This window comes from Capra hircus, chromosome 5 (assembly GCF_001704415.2).
Source record: "Capra hircus breed San Clemente chromosome 5, ASM170441v1, whole genome shotgun sequence".
Classification (NCBI taxonomy): domain Eukaryota; kingdom Metazoa; phylum Chordata; class Mammalia; order Artiodactyla; family Bovidae; genus Capra; species Capra hircus.
In genome coordinates, this window is record NC_030812.1 from 111,408,604 (window position 1) to 111,427,138 (window position 18,535).

The following is an 18,535-nucleotide window of genomic DNA, read 5'->3' on the forward strand; positions in this document are numbered from 1 at the left end:
GACTTTCAAAACTGCCAGAAAGGCTGGAGGAGTGGAAGCCGGCAGACACCATCGGGCTTGTAGGCTACTTCTCCACAAGCTGAGGCCCAGAAGTGGGGTACGCTGCTCACACAGAGCTCAGGGGGCTGCTGGCCAGTATCACGGCTATCCCACAGCCCAGAGGCTGGTTCCTGGCGGTGGAAGGCAGGGTCTAGCTAGCTGCCACAAACATATCTGCTGAGAAAGTGCAGCCTGCATCTCTGTCCACAGTCACCTCTCCATCCACCTCTCACTGGGTGAATTCAAACCTTGCCTAGAGTCCAGCGGACAGAGGAGCCTGAGAAAGGTTATTTCCTGGGCTCCCCGCCCCCAAACCCAAAGGAGACTGTAGGAGCAATTCCGGCTAGGTGCCCGGTGTTGGTAAACAATTTTCAACACACCTAGAATTTCAGATATCTAGACTCACATCATTTCATCTGCCAGAATTCCACAGTCCTGATGTTTCAGAATAATATTCTCTGGGTATCTCAGGGTTACAAATCTTCCCAGTCTGGAATTCTCCATCTCAGAGGGGCTGGAGTTGACAGGACCTCAGAGGTCATCTATTGCTGTCGTCCACCCCCTCCCTGTCACATGCATGTCACACCTGCCAGAGTCGTCCTACGAAGCCCATGGCCCTGCAGGGCCAGGGGGCAGAACGCCGTCTAGCTGGGTGTCGGTGCCCACGAAGTGGTCTTTTTCCTTGTATGGAGCGCATCCGCTCCCTGATCCGCAGCCCCCTGCTAGGGAAGCAGAGCTTTTGCCCACCAGGTGCTGGCCAGCCACGTCGCATGGGTCCCCGCGAGGGACCTTGGTCCTCCTGGTCTCTTTGGGGAGACTCACCCCACTCCATTGTTGGAGGAGAAGAGTCCCTTGGTCAGAAGACTGGGGAGGACCAGGGGAAAGAAGAAAAGGAGCATGGAAGGGAGGCTAAGGAAAGCCGGCCGCGCCTCCCTGGGCAGGAAAAGGAGGAGACGGAGCCTGCTCTCTGCCAGGCTGTCTTCACCATTTGTTCCAAGGAGACGCTGACATGGTCAGGCTCTCTGACTGCAGAGTCAGGGCGGTGGTGGAAAGGGGGTGGGTGCTGAGAAGGGGCTCCTCGGAGGGAATCTCCGGCCAGCCCCGACACCCTGTCCGCAGGGAGCACAGGCAAGGAACTGGCGGGAGGCCCGGAGGAAGGAGGTGGGTTTCTAGGTGGCAGGGGCGTGGCCAGTCCCCGTCCCCCTTCAGTTCTGCCTCGGGAACCACAGTCCTGGACCTCCCTTCCCCCACAGGCCCCAGGGCGGGCGACTACACCTACCGCGAGGGCCTCGAGCACAAATGCAAGAGGGACATGCTGCTCGGCCGGCTCCGGAGCGCCGAGGACCAGACGTGGAAGCGGATCCGGCCCCGGCCCACCAAGACCAGCTTCGTGGGCTCTTACTACCTGTGCAAAGGTGGGTGGGCCGCCGCAGGGGTGGGCGGCACAGCCAAGGGCCCAGCTACCCACAGCCGGCCAGGGCTCTGCGCCTCACCGCAGGCAGACAGGCAGGCAGACAGGGGTGGTCTGGAGAGGATGGAGTCCATGTAAGAACAAGCAGCTCCAGCCCTGACCAGCTCTGCAGACCAACGAGAGCCTCCGGGTGTTACACTCGAGCTGGGGCCTCAGCAGCTCCTGGGTGGGAGGGTCAGACAGTTCTGATACGCTGCTGGGCCCCAGAGGGCTGTATGGGAAGGATGTGGAGAGAATCTGTGTAAAACACTGGAGACTGGACCATAGTAAGGGCTTGACAGACACTAGCTTTTAAAAATTCGCATGTTGTCATCATTCTCCCTTCTGGCTCATGTTGGGTTGACATGTCGTGGATATTCGGCAGGTACCTCATTTGCTTTCTTCTTCTTCCCAGCCAAGCGTCTGGGTGCCGTCTGGGTGCAAGACCTGAACAGTCTTGATAGTGTTCAGAGCTTTAGAGTGTCACCCTTTTGTTCCCACTGTCACACGTCCTCATGACAACTCTGAGTGAGGAAACTGAGGCTTTGGGAGCCCACCCCAGCTCCGCCTTTGTCTCCCAACCCAGCCCGTGGCAGTACCAGGCTTCCTGAATCAGCTCGTTGTCTTCCCGGCTGGCTCTTTTAAGAGCTAGCTTCATTTTTTAAATATTTGCTTGCTTAGCTTTGGCTGTGTCGGGTCTCGGTTGCGGGATCTTCCTTTGCAGCATGTGGGCTTTCCTCTCGAGTTGTAGCACATGGTTCAGTTGCTCCACCACGTGTGGGATCTTAAGTTCTCTGACCAGGGATTGAACCTGTGCCTCCTGCATTGAAAGGTGGATTCTTAACCACTGGGCCACCAGGGACGTCCCTCAGCTGGATCTTAAGGGCTGGTCATTTCTGAGCTTGAAGGTCTCCTCTGGTCACGCCCCAGCCAGTGTGGATGAAGTCCCGATTCCACGAGGCCTACGAGTCCCCCATCGGCCCTGAGCAGTTGCCACATACCCTGAGCCCTGACTCTTGCCCACGTTGTGCCCTGGGAACCTGGTCTTCCTCTGCTCCTCCTTCAAGCAGTGCCCAGATCTTGGGAGCCCCCCAGGGCTCCCCGATAAATGCAGAGTTGGTCACAGTGCAGAGCCCACTGTCTGTGGGGTCACTTGGCCACCGGCCTGCTCATCCCTGTGTGCCCGCAAGCCTGGCCAAGGGCCAGGGGCGACTTAGAGTGTGAGAGAGGGGGATGAAGAAAGAAAAGAAGTTCCCACTGCCAGGAAATGGCTGGTCTCCAGGTTATAAACCTGCTGCCTTCCCAGCTCCCTGGTGTCCAAGAGTTTTATTATTATTTTATTTACTATCATTACTTTTTATTTTATATATTATTTCACTTAATTCCTATAACAACCATGTTCTCGTTTCACGGACAGCTGAGGCTCAGGAATAACAGGGGATCCCCAGCCCATGTCTGCCAGACCCCAAGGCCCATGCTTTCCGTCACCAGTGGTATTTTCCTAGTGACTAATAGTAATAATAGTAAAACCTCCCATGTTTATTTAGAGGCTTATATATGTCTGGGCTTCCCTGGTGGCTCAGACGGTAAAGAATCTGCCCACAATTCGAGAGACCCCAATCCCTGGGGTGGGATGATCCCTTGGAGGAAGGGCATGGTAACCCACTCCAGTGTTCTTACCTGGAGAATTCCAAGGACAGAGAGGAGCCTGGATGGGGTTGCAAAGAGTAGGACACAACTGAGCGATTAACACTTTCACTTTCTATATGTCTACAAAGCCCATTTGTGCCTGCCACCTTGCCTGGTCCATACACAGCAGCTCTGTGCAGGGGAGGAGTGGGGATGACCGCATAATCCCCCAAGCCCCACTGGGTGGCTGCCTGTCCGGCCGGCCGCGGTAGTAGCCGCGAGGGTGCTGCGGTGCCGTCCGCCTGGCGGAACGTGTGTCCTGTTGCCTCTTTGCAGACATGATTAACAAGCAGGACTGTAAGTACGGGGATAACTGCACCTTCGCCTACCATCAGGAGGAGATCGACGTGTGGACGGAGGAGCGGAAGGGCACCCTTAACCGCGACCTGCTCTTCGACCCGCTGGGGGGCGTCAAGCGGGGCAGCCTCACCATCGCCAAGCTCCTCAAGGAGCACCAGGGCATCTTCACTTTCCTCTGTGAGGTACCAGCCCCTCCCCAGTCCATGCACAGACCGGGGTGGGCTCCACGGTGGGCGATGAGCCCGGGGACCCGAGGGTTTTGGAGGCCTGCCCTTGCAATGAATATGTTCCTGGGACTATCAGAAAGTTAGGCCCATAGGACCCTATGGCACTAGAACCCAGATCCTATCCAGTCTCCTCATTTTGCGAAGGTGGAAACTGAGGCCACAAAGAGAAGGAACCACACCTGGCTCTTGACTTCCGGCTACCAGAGGCCAGACTCAGGTGCCCTAGGAACTCATGCTAAGCCCCCTGCGCTTCCTCATTCAGCTATGCTGGCTTCAATGCCCGTGGCGCCTTCCAGCCCACTTCTCTGCCCATGTCCAGGCCAGGCCCTCTCCCCGGGGTGCCCTCCCCATGTTTCTGCGTCTTGGACCCTCTGAGTCTCAAGGGTGATGCCAGCAGCCCCACCAAGGTGTTCATTTCCTCCCCAGAGCTGTCACAGGAGACCCTGCTGGCCCCTGCCTCCCCACCAGGCATCACGTGATGCGGGCAGGGACAGGCTCCATCTATGGGAAGTGAGGGGCGCTGGGTCTGGGTTGCCAGCAGGGTTTGGTGCTGCTCGGCCAGCCCCCATCCCTCACACAACCAAGCCTTTCCTCTGACTCTTAGAGCAGGTGGGCCTCCCGCTCCCTTCAGGGGACCACAGTCTGCAGCCTAGAGGTTGCGTAGACTTCACAAAGCACCTGCAGTTCTGTTAGATCCTTCTTCGGTTTCACAGTGAATCCGTGGGACAGAGCAGGTGTGGTTTTTCCCTGGGTTACAGCTGAGGAAAGGAAGGCTCAGAGATAAGGAGTAACCCCTGCCCCAGGCATTTGGAGTGGTGGGATCAGAGAGGTGGAGGCCGCAGACCCTGGGGTTTCCTTCCTCACCCCCCTGACACAGGGCAGGGCTTGCAGGGACCCAGTCTGTCCCTCTGGGGTGGCCATGCTGGGTCCCAGCCCACCCCCTCCCCGGGCAGATCTGCTTTGACAGTAAACCCCGGATCATCAGCAAAGGCACCAAGGACTCTCCGTCTGTCTGCTCCAACCTGGCTGCCAAGCACAGCTTCTACAACAACAAGTGAGTGAGGCCCACAGCCCGACCCGTGGCCTGGATCAGAGAGGGGGCAGGTGAAGAGGCCCCCTGGGGCAGCTTAGATGCCTAGGGGGCAGCTTAGATGCCTAGGGAGCAGCTGTGGCCATAGGGTGGGCCTAAGGTGTCAAGGCAAGGGGCAGGATTTGAGACTCAGATCCAGCATCCACCTGGAAAGGACAGAACCACATGTGCTGAGCATCTACTATAGTCCAAGCATTTTCTTGCATATTTTAATGATCTCTGCAGTCATTAAAGCCCTCCTGTGTGGAGGAGTGAGTGTCTCTGATACATAGTTAACAAAGCTGAGGCTCAGAAGCCACTTACTTTACTCAGACAGCAGGTGAGGGCCACATCCCTGACTCCCATCCAGCGCCCTCCACTGTCCTGACACAGGCATCGGACAGTGAGTGTGAGAGGCTGGTGGGGTCCAGCACCCACCTATGCTCCCTCTGATTCCTCTTGGCTGTGCCCCAGCCTGGGTTGATGGAATCAGAGTTGGGTCCAAACCCCAGCTCAGACACTGGTCTGTTTTATATCCTCTGACCTCTGTGACCCTTGGTTTCCTCTTCTATAAAGTGGATGTTAATCCCCATCTCCCAGGGTTACTGGGAAGGTAGTTAAAATTCCCAGCCCGGAGGAGATGCTCAGGCGTCATCCCTCCGGGTACAAGACCAACTCTGGGGCATCAAGCTGGGGAACCCAAGGGAGATGCCCTTTCTGGGGGTCTGGTGCAGCTCCTTTCTAAGCCGATTCCAGGGTGAGGCTGGGAGAGGGGCACACTGCTGGCGTTTGCAGCAGACCTGCCTGAGCATAGGACCCCCGCCCCTTCCCTCCTGTGCCAGTGGTGAATAGGGGGCAAGTGTCTGGCACAGATACCAGGGAAGGGACCTCGGCCAGGGATGGGGGGCTGCAGACTGCATCATGCCGACCCCCGCCCGCCAGGTGCCTGGTGCACATCGTCCGCTCCACCTCCCTCAAGTACTCCAAGGTTCGCCAGTTCCAGGAGCACTTCCAGTTCGACGTGTGCCGCCACGAGGTGCGATACGGCTGCCTGCGCGAGGACAGCTGCCACTTTGCCCACAGCTTCATCGAGCTCAAGGTCTGGCTCCTGCAGCAGTACTCAGGTGAGGGCTCAGGTGGGGGCTCAGGTGAGGATTCAGGTGAGGGCTCAGGTGAGGATTCAGGTGGGGGCTCAGGTGAGGATTGAGGTGAGGGCTCAGGTGGGGGTTCAGATGAGGATTTAGGTGAGGGCTCAGGTAAGGGCTCAGGTGAGGATTTAGGTGGGGGCTCAGATGAGGATTTAGGTGAGGGCTCAGGTAAGGGCTCAGGTTGGGGCTCAGGTGAGTGCTCAGGTGAGGATTCAGGTAGGGGCTCAGGTGAGTACTCAGGTGGAGGCTCAGGTGAGGGCTCAGGTGAGTGCTCAGGTGAGGATTCAGGTGGGGGCTCAGGTGAGTGCTCAGGTGAGGATTCAGGTAGGGGCTCAGGTGAGTACTCAGGTGGGGGCTCAGGTGAGGATTTAGGTGGGGCTTAGGTGAGGGTGAGAGGACTGTGGGGTTCAGAGGAGGGCAGTGATGTTGTGATGGGGGCTGTAGAGAAGCCAGGACTTCCTGGACATCCTAGGACTCAGAGGAGAGTCCGGGGCTCCCAGGCCCAGAAGACCCTGGGTTTATCCCTGTGTGGGCACCGCCAGGGGAGCCAGTGCAGAGGAGCCAGGAGGCAGAGCTCCACGGGCCACCTGGGTGGTCTGGTCACCAGCGGCCTCTCACCGAGCCCCACTGCTCCTCTGTGAGGCAGTGATGCCAGCTCCGCCTCAGCGATGAAGAGGTTAAGGGCCATTCACTTGTTCGCGGGCTCACCTGACAGGATTCCTTGAGCACCTACTCCGTCAGGGTCCTGAGTGAGCATGTGGAGGCCCCTGGCCTCAGGGCCCTGGGATGTACACGAGAGCAAGGCAGACAGTCAGATGGGGAGGTAAGGGACCCTCCATCCTTCTGCTCCAGGAGGCACACTGTCCCCTGCTGCCTGTCATCGTTCACTTAATGGCATTTTTGTTGTGTGTGGGGAACAGAAAATAACAGTGCATCTAACAAGCCTTGTCTTCTGAGAGTTGATGGAATAGGGTGATAGAATTTCAGATGTACATCAGTAACATGAGGAAAGGAAAGCAGAGCAGGAGGACAGAGAGGGACTCGGGATGGGGCATTTGGGATTAGGAAGTCTGGGAGGTGGCATTTGAGCAAGGAAGGGCAGAGAGAGCGTTCCAGGCAGAGGAACAGTAAGGCTGGCAGGCCTGAAGTAGGAGAAAGGTTGATACAGAAGGAAGGACGTCTGTGAGGGCAGAGCAGCTTTGTGCGGGGGGGAGGGGCAGTGCCAGAGATGAGGCCTAAGAGGTGAAAAAGCCTCGAGATCCTAAACAGAAATAGAAATAGTTGCATGCATGTGTGCATGCTAAGTCGCTTCAGGCATTTCTGTAGCTATGGACTGTAGCCCTCCAGGCTCCTCTGTCCGTGGGATTCTCCCAGGCATGAATATTGGAGTGGTTGTCATGCCTTCCTCCTGCAGATCTTTCCCGACAGGGATTAAACACTGGTCTCTTATGTCTCCTGCATTGGCAGGCGGGTTCTTTACCACTAGCACCAGCTGAGATTGTTCTAAATACAATGTGCAGGGTTCGGGGGTCGGGGGTTGAGCGGGTAGAGTTGTATGACCTGATCAGTGTTTTTAAGAATTCGCTCTAGCTACTGGGTGAACAGAGGGGCCAAGGGCAGATGGAGGGGGGCCCGGGGGTGTGGCTGAGGCCTGGGTGGCAGCGGTGGAGGTTGTAGAAGTGATCAGATTCTGGGTGTTTTGATGGTGGAGCCAGTGGGAACTGATGAACCAGACATGATGTATGAGACAAAGAAAGGGCATCAGGTTGACCCTAGTGGGGACTCTGTGCTAAGACGGGGAGGAGCAGGTCAGGGAATCACATCTAGGCTTGTGTGGGATGTGGGGCAGTCTGAGCTGCCTGTTGGACTTCAGGTGGAAAGGTCGAGCAGGCAAGCCAGATGTGGGGGTCTGGAAGGTCCCAGAAGAGCTCTGGGCTGGAGATGCATCCATCAGCAAGAAGGTGGGTGCCAAGCAGATGCCTGGCCGAGTAAGCCCCTACTGGCGAGCCGCCGTGGGGGAGCGGTATCCACAGGGCCAGACTGCAAATGAAGTGGGTCTGCAGAAGGAACTAGAAGACCAGAGTGGGGTTGGGAGGAGGGCAGGCCTCGTGGAAGAGGTTGTAAGCTGCCCCTCGGAGGTGCGCTCAGTGTCCACAGTCAGATTGGGAGGGTCTGGGCCACCAGGCTTGGGTGTCTGCCCTTTGCCAACTGGCAGTGAAGTCCTGGCCCCTTGGTGAGCGGGGCAGCCGGGCTGGGCCAGACATGAAGCTCTAAGAACCTGCGGGCTGGAGGCCACTGAGAAGGGGTCAGACTTGAGGTCCCTTCTGAGGGAGGCAGGGGACAGGGGAGGGACAGAGACACTGGCGTGGGTACGGGGAGGCCCCTGTCATCCTGCAGAGCCCGCGTCTTGCTCCTGCTTCTTATTCGCTGCGGGGCCTGGAATCAGGCCTCTGTCTCCAGCGGCAGATGAACCAACGGGCCTAAAGAGCATGCAGGGTGTCCCTGCTCCCCTTGTCTTTCCCCGGCCTAACTGGGAAGTGGGGCTCCTCCCTGGGCCTGGGGTGGCACCAACACCTCTTGGACCCCCCACCTTTCTCCTCACTGAGCTCCAGGGACACCATGTCTTTCCCCCCTTCCCTTCCCAGGCATGACCCACGAAGACATCGTCCAGGAATCCAAGAAATACTGGCAGCAGATGGAGGCTCACACAGGGAAGGCCAGCAGCAGCTTGGTAAGACCCTGGGCTGGCATAGGGGGTGGGGTCAGCCCCCACGAGGGGCATCCCCCGTTCCCCATCCCTTTGGTTTATCTCTGTGTAATGGAGAGTCCGACTGTTTGTAATCTCATGGACTGTAGCCTGCCAGGCTCCTCTCTCCATGGAATTCTCCAGGCAAGAATACTGGAGTGGGTTGCCCTTCTCTTCTCCAGGGGAACTTCCTGACCAAGGGATCAAATCCGGGTCTCCTGCATTGCAGGCAGATTCTTTACCATCTGAGCCACCAGGGAAGCCCCTATCTCTTTACCTAGTCATCATTTATCTAACAGAAAATTTTAAGAAAAGCACAAAGAATTTGTGTATAGGTTTTTCTAGATTCCCCTGATGTTAACATTTTACACCTGTCCACACCCACTTTGTGCTGTGTGTGTGTGTGTGTACATACACACATATACATTTATTTACAGAAACACACACTTTTCTGATCCATGAGAGAGTAAGTTGGAAACATGATGCCCTGTTACCCTAAAATACTTCAGTGTAAAAATAAAGACACTCTCTTCCATAATAGCCACAGGACAGTTACCAACATCGCCAAATTCACATTGGGGTGATTATCCGATCGCGCTGTTCTGTACACATGTGCTTAGTCACTCAGTCGTGTCCGACTGTGACCCCATGGATTGTAGTCTGCCAGGCTCCTCTGTCCATGGGATTCTCCAGGCAAGAATACTGGAGTGGCTTGCTGTTTCCTCCTCCAGTGAAGTACTGTTATTCAAATTTTTGTGACTACTCCCCAGATCCCAGCAACACATTGTGTTCCTTTATTGTCTTGTGTGTGTGTGTGTGTGTGTGTCTCTGTGTGTGTGTGTGTCTGTGTCTGTGTGTGTGTCTATGTCTATGTGTGTCTTTGATTGCCTTTAATCTAGGGCCGTTCCTCAGTCTTTGTCTTTTATGACGTTGACTTTTTAATATTTATTCTTTATCTATTTGGCTATGCTGGGACTTAGTTGTGGCACCTGGGGCATTAGTTATAGGATCTAGTTCCCTGACCAGGGATCCAGGCCCCCTGCATTGGGAGCACAGGGTCTTTAGCCACTGGACCACCAAGAAGTCCTGACATGGACATTTTTGAAGAACCAGATGCTTTGTAAAAGGCCCATCTGTTTGGGGTTGTCTGATTGGAGACATGTCACCTCCATTTGTCCCTTCCCTGGTAACTTGATTAAAGGTGCCTCCACTGGAAAGCTTTCTCTGTTGTGAAGTTAATCTCCTCCTTTGTCTTCCTGGAGGGCCTCTGAGACAATGTAAACGTCTTGGTGTCCCTCAACCTTTCCCCCGACTGCTCATATCACTTCCTATCCCTCTGGATCCTCACCTGGGTCCCCTGCTGTGAGCTGGGGCGTGGTGGTGTTTTTGGGAGGGGAGGCTGAGGCTCAGGACCTGCTAGAGACTTGCCCGGGGCACTCGAGCAGAGCAGCAGAGGTGGTCTCGGGTTCTCTGACAGCTCCTCTAGAGTCCACTGTGCTCCCGCCCCAGCCACTCCATCCTCATCAGCCTGAGGGCGCCTCATTCATAAACTGCCGATCAGAATCCTGCCTGCCATCTCCAGGGCCAGAGTGAGGCTCACAGGAGTCCCTGCTCCACGCAGGGACCCCATCACCCCTGAAGCTCACACCCTCCCCAAGAGGCAGGGGTCATTGTAACTATCTGATAGAGGGGAGAGAGGGGTAGTCGCAGGGCCCAGGAGACAGTCACGTGGGGGATGACTCCCTCACCATGCCCGGACCACCCACTGGTCACCTAGGGAGGACCCTGGGCCTCAGGCCCCTCTTAAGGCCCACCTGGGTATGGCTGGGAGCCAGGGAGCAGGGCAGGCTGGCCAGTAGGGTATGCCTGGGCCAGGCTGGTTGACCTTCTCGGCCTTCAGCTTCCTGGCCTACCCGCTCCTTCCTGGTTCTTTTTCTTTCTCTCTCCGACTAGTGGCTCCTGTCCTCCACCCCTCTCCCATTCAGTCCTCTTCCCCACCCGCCATGTGGTTTATTTTTGCTCCTGGCCAGGAGCCCGGCTGGGAAGCAGTGCAGGACTCAGGCTGGACCTGCAACGTCGTTTGCTAGAGAGAGGACACCGACTCTGCACCACCGCCATTCCCTTGACCTCTCTGCATCCTACCCCCCCCCGAGATGCCACTCGGGCCTGGCTCAGGAACAGGCCTTCTGTGCCAGGCCTGGCTATGGCCCAGGCATGAGGAGTCTTGCTTGCCATCAGAGGGTGGGGCCGATGGCAGCTTGAGGTCAAGGACAGGATGCCAGGGTAGAAGCTGCTCAGGCCTGGTGCCCCCGGTGCAGCTGTGCCACCATACAGGGGAGCGGGAGCACCTGCCTCACACCAGATCTCTGTCCTCAGGCCACTTACCCACAGCAGGGTTAGTGACCGCTCTGAGCCTCTGCTTCCGCTCAGTCCAGTGGGAATGACCCCTACCCCCAGGTCTGCTGCAAGAAGATGCTGAGTCTGCAGTTCTGAAAAGGAAACTCTGTAGGCCAGCGTGACTGTTCCTTAGAGCAGTGGCTAAGCCATGGGACTCCCTGGACTCCACTTATCTCACCTGTGAAATGGGCCCTCTCACACTTCTGTGAGGAATCAATGGGACGTCTTGAAATCACCAGTGACATGTAAACCTCCTGCCAGCTTTAGCCAGGCCGTGGGATCTGAACCACCTCATGTTGACTGACTTATCTAGTTATGAGGGCCAGGCCCGATGGAGAGCAGGGCCTAGAGGGTGGGGATAGAGGGGCCTGCCAGGTAGCTTTAGTCAGGTTACAAAGGTGGGATTTTACCTTGCTGTTGGGATGTGTGTTAACCTGGGGCTGAGCCAGGCTGCATGTCTCCCAGCAAGAGGGTCATTCAACACCCAGGAGGGACTTTCCTGGCGACCTAGCACTTAAGACTCTGAGCTTCTGACATAGGAGACACGGGTTCAATCCCTGATCAGAGAACTAGGCTCCCAAATGCTGGGTGGCAAGGCCAAAAAAAAACATCCAACCAAGTGAGAGCCCCCTCCTGCTCAGGGGAGGCCCTGGTCTAGGCAGTGCCAGGGACAGAGGATCCTCCCATGGCAGGAGAGGAAGAGGAGAGGGCTGCCTGGAGGGGTGACCCCACATCTGAGGCCCCAGGGAGCTTGGGGAGGTCTAGCCGACAGGAAGGCTTCCTGAAGGAGGTGGTGCTTAAGCTGAATTTCAAAAGTTTCCAGAATAAGTCTGATAGACAGGGCATTCCAGGCATGTGCAAAAGCAGAGAGCTGAGAGGTCACAAGCCATGCCCAGGGACACTCCAGCAGCTCCACAGAGCAGGCCCGTGGGGACTAGCCAGATAAGGTGACAAGCACTCCTTCAGGAGACCAGAGCCCTGTCCCAGGCCTGGCCCCCACACTGAGAGGCCGTGGGGCCCAGAGTTAGGGGGTCAGTTCAGTCCAGTCACTCAGTCATGTTTGACTCTTGGCGACCCCATGGACTGCAGCACGCCAGGCCTCCCAGTCCATCACCAACTCCCGGAGTTTGCTCAAACTCAGGTCCATCGTGTCATTGATGCCATCCAGCCATCTCATCCTCTGTTGTCCCCTTCTCCTCCTGCCCTCAGTCTTTCCCAGCATCAGAGTCTTTTCCAATGAGTTAGTTCTTCACATCAGGTGACCAAAGTATTGGAGCTTCAGTTTCGGCATCAGTCCTTCCAACGAATATTCAGGACTGCATTCCTTTAGGATTGATTGGTTTGATCTCCTTGCAGTCCAAAGGACTCTCAAGAATCTTCTCCAACGCCACAATTCAAAAGCATCAATTCTTCGGCACTCAGCTTTCCTTACGGTCCAACTCTCACACCGTACATGACTACTGGAAAAACCGTAGCTTTCAATAGATGGACCTTTGTCGGCAAAGTAATGTTTTTGCTTTTTAATATGCTATCTAGGTTGGTCACAGCTTTTCTTCCAAGGAGCAAGTGTCTTTAATTTCATGGCTGCAGTCACCATCTGCAGTGATTTTGGAGCCCCCAAAAATAAAATCTGTCACTGTTTCCATTGTTTTTCCATCTATTTGCCTTGAAGTGATGAGACTGGATGCCATGATCTTAGTTTTTTTAATGTTTTAAGCCAGCTTTTTCACTCTCCTCTTTCACTTCCCACCAGTAAGTGGGAATGGACCTGCTGACTCCAAGGCTCCAGGCAGCTTGTGTGTCAGACCCCGGGGCCTCAGCCTGGTCCTGTGGCTTCACCAGCCCCTCTCACCAGCAGGGTGCCCCGCGGACCCATGGGCCCAGCACCTTTGACCTGCAGATGAAGTTTGTGTGTGGCCAGTGCTGGAGGAACGGGCAGGTGGTGGAGCCCGACAAGGACCTCAAGTACTGCAGCGCCAAGGCACGGCACTGGTGAGCCAGGCTCCATGCAGGGGCATGGGCGGTCGGGGGACGAGCACCATGGGTGAGAAAGCTGAGCTCTCTGTGGAGGTCACACAGCCCGCTGTGTCCTGCAGCTGGACCAAGGAGCGGCGGGTCCTCCTGGTGATGTCCAAGGCCAAGAGGAAGTGGGTGTCGGTGCGGCCGCTGCCGTCCATTCGCAACTTCCCACAGCAATACGATGTGAGCACCGGGGGCGGGGGGGTGCAGGGTGGCATCGGGGCTTCGGATGTGAGGCCTTGGGGCCCAGGAGGGCTTGGCTGCTGGCTGGGGCCGTCACACCATCCAGCAGGACTCAGCAGACTCTCTCCACGCCCCCCTTGTAGCTCTGCATCCATGCACAGAACGGCCGTAAGTGCCAGTACGTGGGGAACTGCTCCTTCGCACACAGCCCAGAGGAGAGAGACATGTGGACGTTCATGAAGGAGAACAAGAGTGAGTGGGCGGGCGGGGCGGGGTGGGGCGGGCCTGACCCCCACCCGGCAGGCCCCAGGGCACCCGCTGAACCTCACTTTGCTGCCAGGGCCCTGCCCCGGGCCATGCCCTCTCTGGGTCTCCAGTGGACCAGGCAGCCCTGCAGCTGGGGTCCCACAGGGGTCGTGGGACAGAGTGGAGGGAGGATCCATGCTCACTAGGCCCTCCGTCCCTTCTTGCCCACCAGTCCTGGACATGCAGCAGACCTATGACATGTGGCTGAAGAAACACAACCCTGGGAAGCCAGGGGAAGGGACGCCTGTCGGTTCACGGGAAGGGGAGAAGCAGATCCAGATGCCCACGGACTACGCCGACATCATGGTAACGCCCACCCACAGGCTGGACCCGGCGGGGCCAAGGGGAGGGCCTGTCTTCCGGGGGCGGCGGTGTGGGCAGAGGGGCAGGGAGTGGGCACCCACGGTGGCCATGTCCCCAGATGGGGTACCACTGCTGGCTCTGTGGCAAGAATAGCAACAGCAAGAAGCAATGGCAGCAGCACATCCAGTCTGAGAAGCATAAGGAGAAGGTGTTCACGTCCGACAGCGACGCCAGCGGCTGGGCCTTCCGCTTCCCCATGGGCGAGTTCCGGCTCTGTGACAGGTGCCCCCCGGGGAGGGCCGGGCCGGGGGGCCAGGGTGGCAGGGCCTGGAGGGCTGTGGGGTGACTGGCTCTGGTTCTGCTTGGCCGGGAGGTGGCAGACGGGGGTGGGGTGTCCAGAAACAGTCGCTCCTGGCGTGAGGACCACGGGGGCATTGGAGGCAGGGACCGCCCCTCCCGGTGTGAGATCCTCGGGGAAGGCTAGGCCAGGCTCGCTGTCCTGGGGCTGACGCTGCTTGGGAGAGGCTTGTTGTTGGGGGGAATGGGGACTTGCAGCCCCAGGCCGGGCAGCCTGTGGAGGCCAGGGCACGGGGCTTGGGCAGTGAGCCTCCTGCTGCCCACAGGCTCCAGAAGGGCAAGGCCTGCCCAGACGGGGACAAGTGCCGCTGCGCTCACGGGCAGGAGGAACTCAACGAGTGGCTGGACCGGCGTGAGGTTCTGAAGCAGAAGCTGGCCAAGGCCCGCAAGGACATGCTCCTGTGCCCGCGGGACGACGACTTTGGCAAATACAACTTCCTGCTGCAGGAGGATGGGAACGCCCCTGGTGCCGCCCCGGAGGCCCCTGCCACTGCCGCTGGCACCGGGGACTAGGCCAGCTCTCGGCCGCAAGTGAAGTCCTAGGATCAGGGGCCGGGGTGGGAACAGAGCGCTGTTAGGAGGACTGGGGCCAGCCAGGGCTGGGGGCGGGGGGCGTTGGGCAGCCCCCCACCCCGGGGCCCCATCCATCCTCTCTGCCCCCACCCCCACCACCGCCCCCGTGCATACCCAGGTGCACGAGCTGCAGCCCGCCCCCATACCCCTTGGTCCCAGGGTTCTTATCCTACCGAAGCCCTGGGCAGTGCCTCCCCTTTCCGACCCCAGCTCTCCTGGTTGTGGAGGGAGGGGTCTGGCTGACCCCTCCAGCTTCAGCCTACAGCTTTAACTTCTGTCTGCTCCTCAAGGGGGCCCAATGCTCAGGTCTGGGGAGCCTGGGGTCCCCCACTTGAATCTGCAGCAGGAGGGTCCTTCTCCCTGCCCCACTCCCACCCCACCCTCCCCGCCCCTGGGGGCAGATCAGGACACAACAAGGGCAGAAGGCCCCCAACTAGCTTTAAAAAACAGCCCCAGGACAGGACTGGAGACACTGCACAGGTCACTTAACCCTCTGAGGCCTCAGTTTCCCCTCTGGTTGGAAGAATGGGAGCTGCTGGACTTCATGGTCTCTGCAGCCTGACTGGGAAGCCTGGCTCTCTGCTGAGGCCATCTGCCCAGGCCTTCTTCTCTGTGGGCCACCGATTGTAGATTGTAAATCATCGGAGCCTTCAGAGATAATACATCCCCAACCCCCATTTTGCGGATAGGAAAACTGAGGCCTAGGAGAGGGGAGTGATCTGCCCAGCATCCCCAGCACACGGCATGGCACAACTGGGACGCACATATGGTCACAAGACTCAGGGCCAGTTACCAGCTGGAGCCTCCAGGCTCTCAGCAGGGATGTGACAGTCTCTGAATCAGCAGCTGGCATCCCAGGCAGCCCCACCCAGGGGTGGGTTATGTCCACACCCTGTAGAGGGATGGTTCCCTCTGAGGATGGTCGGAAGGAGTGTAGCAGTGAAGATCACTTTCCTATGGCCTGCTCCCGAGAGGAGGAAGCTGGCAGGGCGCTCGTGGGCTCAGGTTCTGCACAAGGTCCTGGGGGGAAGGGACTGGGAGGGTGGGCAGTCATGGGGCGTGGGGAGAAGGGAGACTTGACCGTGGGCACCATGGGCTGCTCCAGGATCGGACACAGCTCCTCTTTCTTAGGGACACAGCAGAGTCCTTCCACCTTCTCCCCTCAACCCAGACATACAGTTAGGACTGTCCATCCCAGCCCCTCCCTGATCTGGCCCTACCAGCTGCCTGGGACCCCAGCTGAGCCCCAGCTCCCACCCGCCCCCCCAGCCAAGCCCTCTCCTGTCCCTCCTGTCTGATGTGTCTGCGTGCACCCCCTCCTCTCCATCCCACCCGCTGTGGGCAGACCCAGCCTCCCCCGGTTCCCTAGACATTCCAGAACGCCCCACACCATTGGCACAAGAGGTGGGGTCCCCCGAAGGAGCCAAGGACCAAGGCTGGAGTCAGTGGTGGGGGTTAGGGGGTGAGACAGAGAGAATGGAATACCCTTTATTTCTCCTCAAACAAGAATTTCGAGTGTGCGATGATATGATGACGGGCACCCTGGGCCACAGAGAACCCCGTTCTCACCGCCACTGCCCGACCTCTCCCTGATAATTGTGGCATGCATCTTTCTTCTCCCCACCCCTCCGCCCGGCAGGCCAGCACTGAGGAGTCTGGGTGCTGGTGGCGCGGCTGGAGGGGGAGGAGAGACCCGCGGTGGGGGCCGTGGCCGTGAATGCTGATGACACTTGTTTTCCCTGATCCGTGCCGTCGCAGTCTGTCGTCACCAGCCTTGTTTTTAGTGTGTATATATGTCGCCCCCGTGATGCATATATACACAGGTATTAAATATATCGCTCTATATAATATTATATATGTGTGTGGTATCTGAGGAATCACTTCTAATGATAAAGAATGAGGGCTAAAGATAAAGCATTTGGCCAGAAAACGCAGCCATCCTGGCATAATGAGGAGGACTTTTCGGGGTCAGCAAGCCTTTTGCAAGGATTGAGGGACTGAAGCGGGGTGCGGGGGGCAGGTAATTTGGGCAGCAGGGGCAGAAGTGGTCCCTGCCTGGGCTCAGCTCTGCCTCAGAGCTTCCAGACCACCCCAGCTGAGTGGGGAGGGAGCACGTGTGCTCAGGGAAAGAAAAGGACTTGGTGTCTGTCTACCACCTGAAGGAATAGGGTGAGAATCCAGATTTTTCTTCTTCTCCAACCTGTTATCCATGCAGAGGCCCCTGGGATGTTGGGGGCACCCTGGGCTGGCCAGAGCTGTATCCCCCCATGGGGTTGGAAGCGAGCTAGAGGCAAGCAGGGAGCAGGAGGTGGGATGGGAGACAGGCGTGTACTCTGAATGATGAGTGTGTTTATTTCCATTGTGAACCTGACCGAGAGGCTCAGAGAGTTGGAGTGGGCCTGTGTCCCCCCCGCCGGCAGGCAGGATCTAGACATCATGGCAGATATGGCAAAGGGGGGACAGGCACCCCTGATGTGAGGGTCCCTTAGGCATGGGGCCGGGAAGGAGGCTGCGTTTCTCAGGTGGGCAGTAATCAACTTAATGGTCCTTTAAAAATGTCTGTGTATTAAAAATTTAAGAATACCACACTTTAATATTAAATATTCATAAGGTCTAGTATCTTGATAATAATGTAGATGTTTTAATAACAATTTTTGTCCTTCTTAAAATAAAATGAAAGAAACTTGCTTCTTTTAGCCTTTGTTCTAGAAAATAAACACATGCACTTTGACCTTTGTCCCCGAGGTGTCACTCCTGTTCCTCCCTTCCTAGCTCTTGTGCCGGGGGGCCATGTGGGGTGGAGCTGGCCGGCTGGCTGGCACAGGGCATGCCCCAAGGCAGAAATTCCGAGGGGTGAGGGGCAGAAGGTCTGTGTCCTCATGCAAACAAGGCAGCCCGGCTGACCCTGGCTCACACAGAGCCTCGCTGGCGGGGACAAACTATGCTCGGCTTAATTGGCCCCATGGGCCACCCTTTGCTGGCTCTTCTGCAGCCTGTCTGCTCGCGGCCTCTGTGTGAGGACTCCAGCGGTACCCACACTTTCCTGCTTTCACCCTGTGCCATCTCTGTGCCCTTTCTGAGGGTGGCTTATTCCAGAAAGGTAAGGGGCTCTGACGCGCTTTGGAACATGAGCCTGTGTGCAGCCTGGACTCCTCAGTGCCTGAGGGAGGTCTGAGTCACACGGGACCAGCTTCCTTATCTTTAAGAGACAGCAAACTGGATCAAGGATTCTCAGTTGGGACCCCTGTATCTGCCAGAGGCCCTTTTGCAAATCTCCTGGATTGTGTGTGGCTACAGGTGACGGAAGGGGTCCTGACGGGAGCAGCTGTAATTGAGAGTAAGCTCTCTCCAGACAGTTTCAAAGTACAGGGTGCAGTGGCTGCAGGGACAGAGGTCGAAGGTCTGTGAATCCTCTGAGGACAGGGAATCATCTGGGCTGGGTACTCAGTAGGGGCTCAGATGCTTGATCAATGACCAGATGAATAACAGGAGCAGCTGACTTGATGGAGCACCTTCTGCACGCCAGGCACTGTGGATATAGCAAGTCTGTCTCTATTAGCAACCTGAACATTTGGAGTCCACATCTCAGCTCACAGAGGTTCCGTGAAGGGTTCCAAGGACCCTCAGAAAAGAGACAAAAAAGATGGAAGACCAGTGGCAACTGGGTGATCAGCAAGGTCCCTTCAGCACTGGTGTTCTGGGGTTCTCAGCACCCCTGGCTGCACTGTG

The 18,535-nt window shown here is 57.3% G+C and overlaps 1 protein-coding gene across 4 annotated transcripts in view; it reads left to right on the plus strand.

Moving 5' to 3' along the window:
- ZC3H7B (zinc finger CCCH-type containing 7B) overlaps positions 1–17,537 on the plus strand; it is a 54,871-nt gene extending 37,334 nt beyond the window's left edge. For 2 of the 4 annotated variants that reach the window (XM_018048815.1, XM_018048817.1), the window contains exons 13-23: positions 1,293–1,454; positions 3,455–3,660; positions 4,659–4,759; positions 5,717–5,898; positions 8,568–8,653; positions 12,921–13,057; positions 13,162–13,267; positions 13,411–13,519; positions 13,746–13,879; positions 13,995–14,158; positions 14,500–17,537. In XM_018048815.1, the coding sequence (XP_017904304.1) occupies positions 1,293–1,454; positions 3,455–3,660; positions 4,659–4,759; positions 5,717–5,898; positions 8,568–8,653; positions 12,921–13,057; positions 13,162–13,267; positions 13,411–13,519; positions 13,746–13,879; positions 13,995–14,158; positions 14,500–14,746 (1,634 nt within the window). In that variant the 3' untranslated portion in view covers positions 14,747–17,537. The remainder of the gene's footprint in view (positions 1–1,292; positions 1,455–3,454; positions 3,661–4,658; positions 4,760–5,716; positions 5,899–8,567; positions 8,654–12,920; positions 13,058–13,161; positions 13,268–13,410; positions 13,520–13,745; positions 13,880–13,994; positions 14,159–14,499) is intronic. The other 2 variants (XM_018048816.1, XM_018048818.1) reach the window with 1 other exon arrangement.